This window comes from Sinocyclocheilus anshuiensis, unplaced genomic scaffold (assembly GCF_001515605.1).
Source record: "Sinocyclocheilus anshuiensis isolate Anshui unplaced genomic scaffold, SAMN03320099.WGS_v1.1 scaffold491, whole genome shotgun sequence".
NCBI lineage: Eukaryota > Metazoa > Chordata > Actinopteri > Cypriniformes > Cyprinidae > Sinocyclocheilus > Sinocyclocheilus anshuiensis.
Genome location: NW_015551041.1, coordinates 110,699 through 121,539, shown reverse-complemented (window position 1 = coordinate 121,539; position 10,841 = coordinate 110,699). Strand labels below are relative to the sequence as shown.

At 38.6% G+C, this 10,841-nt stretch overlaps 1 protein-coding gene and 3 pseudogenes across 3 annotated transcripts in view; all 4 read left to right on the top strand.

Annotated features, from left to right (window-relative positions):
- LOC107661440 (UDP-glucuronosyltransferase 2B20-like) overlaps positions 1–2,896 on the top strand; it is a 6,288-nt gene extending 3,392 nt beyond the window's left edge. For all 3 annotated transcript variants that reach the window (XM_016451023.1, XM_016451022.1, XM_016451021.1), the window contains one exon: positions 1,263–2,896. In XM_016451023.1, coding sequence (XP_016306509.1) covers positions 1,276–2,853 — 1,578 coding nt within the window. In that variant the 5' untranslated portion in view covers positions 1,263–1,275 and the 3' untranslated portion in view covers positions 2,854–2,896. The remainder of the gene's footprint in view (positions 1–1,262) is intronic.
- The window catches only part of LOC107661441 (UDP-glucuronosyltransferase 2A3 pseudogene), a 10,984-nt pseudogene extending 3,392 nt beyond the window's left edge, over positions 1–7,592 (top strand).
- Positions 2,925–5,499, top strand: LOC107661442 (UDP-glucuronosyltransferase 2A3 pseudogene; annotated as a pseudogene).
- Positions 7,593–8,739: 1,147 nt separating the features above from the next.
- The window catches only part of LOC107661494 (UDP-glucuronosyltransferase 2A3-like), a 2,714-nt pseudogene continuing 612 nt past the window's right edge, over positions 8,740–10,841 (top strand).

The window sequence follows — 10,841 nt, the reverse complement described above, 5'->3', positions numbered from 1 at the left end:
AGTATCTTAATATTAAATTCTTGTTTATTGAACTGCTGTATAAAATCAATATCACATTTGTAATCATGCTGCTTTTTGGTGGAAAAAACGTCATTTCAACTATATGAAATGATATAAATATATACATTTCTGCCCCCATATCTTGAATTTTGTGATCATTCTAAATGCATTTTAATAAACTGAATCATACAGTGAACTGAATCATGTAGCTCTCATGAGTCATGGATGTTAGCAAGACAAATTAATTGCTTTTTGTCTTTTGGGTAATTAGCTGTAAATTCGAGGCACGGGTAGCTTTTAGTCTAAGCTTTAGTCTTTTGTTCTTCACCACTCACCTCCACTCCGAGACAAACACAACTGGAAAGGGAGGGAGGGCTTCACTTCTGCGGCTCTCTGCCTGATGCGCATGTGCCGATCAATGTGTGCTACACTGCTGTGCTGCGGAGACGCGGAGGGACGTCGGAACTCGACAGTCTCAACATTTCCCGACCCGACCTGATATTTTGATTTTTTTATTAGTTTGACAGGGAAAGCTGTTTTGTTGTTATTGTGAGTGCACACAAATAAATGTAGAGTCCTATGTATTACTTTTATCTGTATGAACAAAAATGACAGAGTAGCCTATTTTAAGAGCAAGTGAGCACTCCGGCGCCTCCATCTGTCCTGCAGTGAGCGAGCTTCTACACTCAACACAGACACCTGAACAGCGCACATTTTTCTAGGTTAACGTTAGATTGAGCGGCCATGTAAAGTTGTTAATTCTTACACATTTCAGATGATAAGCCATATTTGAGGTCGATGAATGATAGGCGAGCGTTTGGATGTCCTGCCCGATGTACTGTATTACCAAAGACTAGCCCTTAACGATCTGTCCGTCGTTTTTGGCGCATCTTTATTGTTTGGTTTCTGCGTAGATCTGTGCGTTTGCCTCTCGTTATTTACACTACATGTGCGAGTCGGTGGGCGGGGCTAAACGGGCAGCGATGTAGAAGCTGCATTGATTTTCTGCAGAGGCTGCGTTTAGCCACACTATTACCTCATAGAAGGGCACATTCCACAACCTGTCGTTTTGGCAGATTGGCTTCAATATAAGCTGTTTTTAGACTAACGAGAACGTTTTGTGTTCTGAAATTTACCAGATGTTATTATAGTACAATGACCTCTTATATGTCAAAGGATCAAGGGAATGTTGACTTCTCAGTTCCTGACCCCTTTAATTCTTATATAACTATTCACTGACATCTTTTGTTTTGTTTTTAAAGGTTGTGTACGAAGATGCTCCATTCAGCACCTCTCGGTTTGTTGTCGCTGTTATGCATATTATCTGGAATAGATGGCGGTAAAGTGCTGGTGTTTCCACTAGACGGAAGTCACTGGGTCAACATGAAGGCCCTGATCGAGGAACTGCATAGCAGAGGTCACAAGGTGACTGTGATTAGAGCCTCCAACAGTTGGTATATCAAGGAGGAGTCTCCCTTCTACAATTCCATCACCATTCCAAACACAGGAGGATTTGATGAGGAGTTTTTTGGTTTATTGATTGGCCGTCTCTTGAAGATTAGAAGAGAAGGGTCTTCTATTTGGAACCGCCTTCAGCTGGAGTATGAAATCATCAAGAAGTTTAAAAGCATGCATGAAGATATGATGCAGATGATAGAGAGAATGTTAGAGGACAAGGAAATTATGAAATCAATCCAAGACACTAAGTATGATGTGGTGCTAGCAGACCCAGCTTCCGGAGGTGGTGCAATCCTAGCTTACAAGTTTAATATTCCTTTGGTTTTCAATGTTCGGTGGACCATTCAGGGAGAGGGACATTTCGCCCTTGCTCCTTCCCTTCTGTCTTATGTTCCTGTCCCAGGAGCAGAGTTAACAGACAAGATGTCATTTCTCCAACGTGTCAAAAATGTTTTGACTTACTTGTTTACCCGATTCCAGATTGCAGTCGTCACTGACCCCATCTATACTCCTTTCTGTCTCAAACATTTTGGCCCCAGTGTTAATTATTTCTCCCTTTTCCAAGATGCAGATATCTGGCTTATGAGAAATGACTTTACCTTTGAGTTTCCACGACCCACAATGCCCAATATCGTCTATATGGGTGGCTTCCAGTGTAAACCCGCCAAGCCACTTCCAACTGATCTTGAGGAATTTGTGCAGAGCTCAGGAAAGCATGGAGTCATTGTCATGTCTTTAGGCACCCTTGTTGCTCAGCTTCCACAAGATGTCACCAATGACATAGCAGCAGCTTTTGCTCAGCTTCCTCAAAAAGTGATTTGGAGATATACAGGTCCTCGACCTATGACCCTTGGTAACAACACTTTACTTGTAGACTGGCTCCCCCAGAATGACCTGCTTGGACATCCCCAGATTAAAGCATTTGTAGCACATGGAGGAACCAATGGAGTTCAGGAAGCCATCTACCATGGAGTGCCCATTTTGGGTGTACCTTTAGTTTTTGATCAGCCTGACAATCTCTTCAGAATGGAAGCGAAGGGAACAGCAAAAATTGTAGATATTGCAACTTTGGACAGGACTGTGTTTCTTGAGGCATTAAAGGAGGTTTTGCATAACCCATCCTACAAGGAGAACATGCAGAGACTGTCCAAGCTGCACCACGACCAACCAATGAAACCTCTTGATCGTGCTGTCTTCTGGATTGAGTTTGTCATGAGAAACAGAGGAGCTCCTCATTTACGAACACAGTCATTCAGAATGTCTTGGATTGAGTACCACTCTATAGATGTTATTTTGACTTTAACTGCAGCACTTTTCATATTTGCATTTTTGTTTATATATGTGATTCGATATCTTTTTAGAGTTTTATTCAAAAAGAAGGTTAAATGTGCATGATAGAAATGACTATTGTGGGAGTTCATTGTTAAAAATATTCTTGCTGGATTCGTAAAACAACTTTTCAGCGAAATTACAATTATAATTCACAGCAAATTAATTATCAGGAATTTACTGAATTTTGTAATGACTGTTTGGAACTGCATTTATGGTTGGTAGCCTCAGTAGAGGTAAATATTTATAACCGAAAGCTTGGTGAACTTCTCTGACTTCATGATTGAGTCACTAACTGTGTTTACATGCAGTTTAAAAGTCCTCAGTCTTTTTAAATTGTTTTTAAACAGAAATTGTACCAGTCTGATTTCTGCAAAGTTGCAATAAGAAACCTAAATAATGCCATTATTGATTGTAATGTAATGTTAAATTGGCTTCATCTAACAGTAATCATATTACAAATGGCATTGCTGTTGAGCACATCCAAAAGACAGAGGCGATCCAATTGTACAACGGTCTAAGATCTGTACAGATCTAACTGAAATATTACAGACTGAATGTGTAATTCCATCCTATTATTAGAAACAAATGGAAATTTTGTGAAATATAATTCACTCTATGCCATATTAATTCAGATTATATTCTTTCTTATTGAAGGTTGTGAATGAAAATGCATTACTCCACCCTTCTTGGTTTGTTCATCCTGTTATCTGCTCTGTCAGGATGTAACGCTGGTAAAGTTCTGGTCGTCCCTGCGGATGGAAGCCACTGGATCAATATGAAGGTCCTTATTGTGGAGTTACATTCAAAAGGTCACAATATCACAATGGTTTGAGGTTCTAGAAGCTGGTACATTGAGGAACAGTCTCCTCTCTACACTTCTATTACTGTAGACACTGGAAAGCATGACGATGACTTTATAGTGAACTTTCTCCCCCGTTTACTCCAGATCCAGAGACAAGGAAGATCATTTTGGAACGAAATGGCACTTGCTGAAGAGTTTTATAGCCGATTTAGATAAATTCAACAGCAAATATGCAATATGACAGCTACAATGTTTGAAAATTAGATCTTAATGAATTCCTTAAAAGAGGCTACACATGATATTGTACTTACGGATCCTGCTTTTGGAGCTGGAGTGTTACTGGCGCACCGCCTTGGCCTCCCTCTTGTGTTTAATGTCCGCTGGACCATGTACGGTGAAGGTCACTTTGTTGTAGCTCCATCTCCTCTCTCATATATTCCTGTTACAGGGCTACAGCTTACTGACAAGATGACATTCAGTCAGAGAGTAAGAAACGTGTTGACATATATGGTGTTTTTTTTATAAGCATTCCAAGTACTTTGGTTCTCCTTACCAAGAGTTCTCCCAGAAGTATTTTGGCCCCAATGTTGATTTCTTCTCCCTCCTCCAGAATGCAGATATCTGGCTCATGAGAAATGATTTTACTTTTGAGTTTCCACGACCCACAATGCCAAATGTTGTCTACATGGGCAGCTTCCAGTGCAAATCCAAACTTGAGAAGTTTGTGCAGAGCTCAGGAGAGCATGGGGTCATCATCATGTCTTTAGGAACTGTTTTTGGTCAGCTTCTGAGTGAAATCAATAATGAGATTGCTGCAGCTTTTGCCCAACTGCCTCAGAAGGTTATTTGGAGACACACAGGGCCAAAACCTGCCAATCTTGGTAATAATACTCTAATTGTGGACTGGCTCCCCCAGAATGACCTGCTCGGACATCCTCAAAACTAAACTCTTTGTAGCACATGGAGGCACCAATGGGGTTCAGGAAGCCATCTACCATGGAGTGCCTATTGTGGGCCTTCCTTTAGCTTTTGACCAACCTGATAATCTCTCCAGGATGCAAGCAAAAGAAAAAGCAAAAATTGTAGATATTGCAACTCTGGACAGGACTGTGTTTCTAGAGGCATTAAAGGAGGTGTTGCATAACCCATCTTACAAGCAGAACATGCAGAGACTGTCCAAGCTGCACCATGACCAGCCAATGAAACCTCTTGATCATGCTGTCTTCTGGATTGAGTTTGTCATGAGGAACAGAGGAGCTCCTCATTTACGAGCACAGTCTTTCCGAATGTCCTGGATTGAGTACCACTCTATAGATGTTATTTTGACTTTAATGGCGACACTTTTCATTTTATTCTTTGCCACTGTGTATGTAATTAGATATCTTTTTAGAATTTGTATCAAAAATAAATTAAAACATGAGTGATGCACAGGCTAAAAATAGCATCCACGACTTCTGATTGTGATAGCATGTGTTTTTCTGGAAATCTGAAGGTTTTTTTTATTATTAATGTCTCTTGATTCTAAATGTAAACATAATAATCAAAATAATCCAAAGCATGAGACAGAAAGTGCAATCCAAAGCCAATTCAGTATTCCCTTTGATTTGTTGGTAATTTTGTATCAACTGTTTGAAGCTGCATTTTTGGCTGTTAATGTTCAATAAATAATTGTATTGTGACCTGCTACAATAAAGGCTTCTCTTTATCAGTTTTGGTTAAGCTGTTGTCTGTCCAAGTACTACAATAAATATTCATGTAAAAGGAAAGCTGACAAATACACATATATTAACAATCTCTGATTCTTCTACGTAGTAAAACTTGGACAAATCTGTTGTTGATGCTAACTGCATTCCCTAACACTTACAGAGGTAGTACCTAACTTTATTTTTGATGCAGTATGAGAGTATTTTGATTGTTTTTGAGGATTTGTTCACCCAAAAATAAAAATTCTGTCATCATTTACTCACACCCAGGTCATTCCAATCGTGTATGACTTTATTTCTTCTGCCTTACAACCTAGAGATAATAACCTGAAATAGAAGGTATTTTGTTTTTAACAATGAGTTTCGTGATATGTCAGGACATTATTTTATTTATTGTTGTATTTTGTGAAATTTGTGTACTCTTTTAATTCTCTGTAATATTCTATCTCATCAAAGGTCATCAATGAAGATGTATCACTCCACCCTTCTTGGTTTGTTCATCCTGTTATCTGCTCTGTCAAGCTCTTATGCTGGTAAAGTTCTGGTCGTCCCTGTGGATGGAAGCCACTGGATCAATATGAAGATCCTTATTGTGGAATTACATGCAAGAGGTCACAATATCACAGTGGTCCGAGGTTCTAGTAGCTGGTACATTAAGGAACAGTCTCCTCTCTACACTTCTATTACTGTAGACACTGGTGAATTTGACAATGACTTCATGGATAAGTTTCTCCCTCACCTACTTAAAATGCAGAGACAAGGTAGATCATTTTGGAATGAAATAGCACTTGCTGATGAAGTTTATAGGAAATTTACGGAGTTTCATCAGCAAATATGCAATATGACAGCTGCCATGTTTGAAAATGAGACCTTGATGAATTTTCTGAAAGATACTGCATATGATCTTGTTCTTACGGATCCTGCTTTTGGAGGTGGAGTGTTACTGGCACACCGTCTTGGCCTTCCTCTTGTGTTTAATGTCCGGTGGACTATGTACGGCGAAGCCCATTTTGATATTGCTCCATCTCCTCTCTCATATATACCTGTGACAGGGTTACAGCTTACCGACAAGATGACATTGAGTCAGAGAGTCATGAATGTGTTTACATATATAATGATTCTTTATAAAAGTTCCAAGTACTTTGGTTCTCCTTACCAAGAGTTCTCCCAGAAGTATTTTGGCCCCAATGTTGATTTCTTCTCCCTCCTCCAGAATGCAGATATCTGGCTCATGAGAAATGATTTTACTTTTGAGTTTCCACGACCCACAATGCCAAATGTTGTCTACATGGGCGGCTTCCAGTGCAAACCAGCTAAGCCACTTCCAGATGAACTTGAGAATTTTGTGCAGAGCTCAGGAGAGCATGGGGTCATCATCATGTCTTTAGGAACAGTTTTCGGTCAGCTTCTGAGTGAAATCAATAATGAGATTGCTGCAGCTTTTGCACAACTGCCTCAAAAGGTTATTTGGAGACACACAGGACCAAAACCTGCCAATCTTGGTAACAATACTCTGATTGTGGACTGGCTCCCCCAGAATGACCTGCTCGGACATCCTCAAACTAAACTGTTTGTAGCACATGGAGGCACCAATGGGGTTCAGGAAGCCATCTACCATGGAGTGCCTATTGTGGGCCTTCCTTTAGCTTTTGACCAACCTGACAATCTCTCCAGGATGCAAGCAAAAGGAACAGCAAAAATTGTAGATATTGCAACTTTAGACAGTACTGTGTTTCTAGAGGCATTAATGGAGGAGTTGCATAACCCATCTTACAAGGAGAACATGCAGAGACTGTCCAAGCTGCACCATGACCAGCCAATGAAACCTCTTGATCGTGCTGTCTTCTGGATTGAGTTTGTCATGAGGAACAGAGGAGCTACTCATTTACGAGCACAGTCTTTCAGAATGTCCTGGATTGAGTACCACTCTATAGATGTTATTATGACTTTATTGGCGACACTTTTGATATTTGCATTTGTGACTGCTTATATAATGAGATATTTTTGTATGGTTTTAATCAGAAAGAAAGTAAAATGTGAGTGAAGTACTGGCTGGAAATATCAGGTCTTTTGTGATGTTTCCTTTAGTTTGATTATTTCCTGACAGCATGGGCTTTCATGAATCTTTAAGTATTTTAAATTATTTGCTTTTGGTGTAGAACAATCCATAGTATTAGGACTTGCTATAGCCAAATATTAGTCACAGATAGTACAAGGGCTAAAATCTATCTCCTACATTATAATTAATTTCATCTTTGTGTTATGATTGAGTCAGCAGAACTGTGAATGACCTTTCTGTATTACACTGTAAAAAAAATTCCGTAAAATTTACGGTAAAAAACCGGCAGCTGTGGTTGCCGGAATTTTACCGTAAAAAATACGGTAGCAACGTTTTAGGTTTTACGGTTTTAACTTAAATTTACAGTTAAATACCGTAATTTCATTAACTGATATCATGTTAATATACCAACCTATTAAAGTACTGAAATCTGTTTTGTACCTTTGTAATACTGATAACAACCAAATGCAGGTGGTGATGAGAAAGTCACATTATGAGCCAAAGCCCATCACAAGCAGCTTTTAAATAATAACATATATAGAAGGTGCACAGTGTCATTCACACAAACGCTAAACACCATCATGGTAACACACATGAAACTGAAATAATGCAATAAACATTCATTTAACAACATTAGGTGTAACACACAACCCTAATATACAAAACTGATAAGAAAAAACTAAGAAGAAACATAGTTATTTCAACAAAAAAACATCAAATTTGAAATGTAACGCAGGGAATTCTGGGAATGTCAATTTACGGGTATTCACTGTAAATTATACGGTATTTTTCACTTCCAAAAACGGTATACTACCGTAAAATTGATGTCCAATACATGTAATGTCCAATACAGTTTTTCACCGTATATAGTAGGGGAATTTACCGTTAACCATTTAACAGGTTTTTACTGTAGCATTTTTACATTCTTTTACCGTTAAATTCACGGTCATTTTTTACAGTGTAGCTATCGCTGAAGCCTTATCTGACAACGTAATATAAGCACAATACAATAAAGAGGCATCTGATCATGTGTATGTTATCACACCTTGACTTTTGTACATAGTGTGACTGCGTAAAATCTGTCAGTGATGCAAACTACAGTGATTTGCAGATATAACAACTAACCTTATTATTGAAGCTGCATTTCTTGATGCCAAGGAATGAGTTAATATTATTTAATATTCCTGAATAACTGTCCAATTTTGCACTGTTTGGCCATAGAGTAGTAGAAAATCGAGGTGAAACATTATATTTAACACTCAATTCCATTATATTTCTAGACAGTAATGCAGATTGTCTTTATCATTGTAATTTGTGAAATACCATTTATTCTACAATACATTAATATAGATATTATTCTTTTTCATTTAAGGTAATCAATGAAGATGCATCATTCCACCCTTTTCGGTTTGTTTGTTCTGTTATCTGCTCTATCAGGATCCTATTGTGGTAAAGTTCTGGTCGTCCCTGCGGATGGAAGCCACTGGATCAATATGAAAGTCCTTATTGTGGAGTTACATACAAAAGGTCACAATATCACTGTGGTCCGAGGCTTAAATAGCTGGTATATTGAAGAGGAGTCTCCTTACTACACCTCCATTACTGTAGACATTGGCGAATTTGACAATGACTTTTGGATGACGTTGCTTCCCCGGTTATTGCAAATAAAGAGACACAGAAAATCATTTTGGTCTGAAATAGAAATCGGACAAGAGATTTTCAGCAGTTTCTAAGAAGTTCATCAACAAGTATGCAATATGACAGCCATGATATTCGAAAATGAGACCTTGATAAATTCACTGGAAGATGGTAAATATGACCTTGTTTTCACGGATCCTGCTTTTGGAGCTGGAGTGTTACTGGCACACTGTCTTGGCCTCCCTCTTGTGCTAAATGTTCGTTGGACCATGTATGGAGAAGGTCACTCTTGTGGCTCCATCTCCTCTCTCATATATACCTATATCAGCATTACAACTAACCGACAAAATGACATTCAGTCAAAGAGTCATGAATGTGATGGTTTATATCAGTGATCCTCAAATCTGGCTCGCGAGATCCACTTTCCTGCAGAGTTTAGCTCCAACCCTATAATCAAACAAACCTACCTGTGATTTTCTAATGATCCTGAAGACATTGATTAGCAAACTCAGGTGTGTTTGATTAGGGTAGAGCTAAACTCTGCAGGAAAGTGTATCTCGCGAGCCAGATTTGAGGATCACTGGTTTATATGATTTTTATCTATCAAAATCTACAATTTTTTGGTTATCATTATCACAAGTTCTCCCAGAAATATTTTGGCCCCAATGCTGATTTCTTCTCCCTCCTCCAGAATGCAGATATCTGGCTCATGAGAAATGATTTCACTTTTGAGTTTCCATGACCCACAGTGCCAAATGTTGTCTACAAGCAGGTCATTCTGGGGGAGCAACTTCCAGTGCAAACCAGCTAAGCCACTTCCAGGTGAACTTGAGAAGTTTGTGCAGAGCTCAGGAGAGCATGGGGTCATCATCATGACTTTAGGAACTGTTTTTGGTCAGCTTCTGAGTGAAATCAATGATGAGATTGCTGCAGCTTTTGCCCAACTGCCTCAAAAAGTTATTTGGAGACACACAGGACCAAAACCTGCAAATCTAGGTAATAATACTCTGATTGTGGACTGGCCTGTCATAACAGACTGGACTCAAATTAGAAAGTAGGCCTATGCTACTACTCCTAATCGCCATCTAGCGTGGGAAAGAAATACAGCACGTAAGTAAATTACATTTCAAAGAGGATAAATCAGTTTTAAGTCACATTTTGTGATTTGTGACGCAATCAGACTAAACATATGAATGTCTCTACAACTATGGGCATATTATTAGGATTATTAAGATGTTTCATTTGTGTGTCAATAATGTCCAACCAGGGGCGGATTTAGTGAATTGGGGGCCCCAGGCAAAATATAGGAATGGGGCCCTATACATTTGCACACATTTTCCTAGATCAACCTTGAGATTCCATTTTGTTGTTTTCAGCGTAAGCCTGTGTGCAAAGGCTGTCTAATTCTAAACTTTAAAATACATTTATTTTTAGTTGTTTTAACTACAAATTTAAATAAAACTGAAAAAATAATGAAAAGGCAATTATACATTTACACACCTAAAATACATATATCAAGAGCATGCTCACAGATGAGAACAAAACAGCGTTGGATGAAGTGGATTAAAGCCCTGCACGGGTCTCAAATATAGGCCCTAGCCCGTCTTTTTTCCCCTTTTCCCAAAAAAAGCTTATACTACTGTTTCAGCTATTAAAATAGTTCAGTTTTGTATGTAATAGAAAAGTCATTATATTTCGTTTCGTTTTTTTATAAAGTAAATTTAGAAAAACATTTGGAGTATTTTTTGTTCGTTAAATGTAAGTTTTTTTTGTTTTTTTTTAAGTCAGCGGCAGACAGTGAATTGATCATAGCCTATAGCCTATGTTTGATCAATTTAGCCTTCTCAAA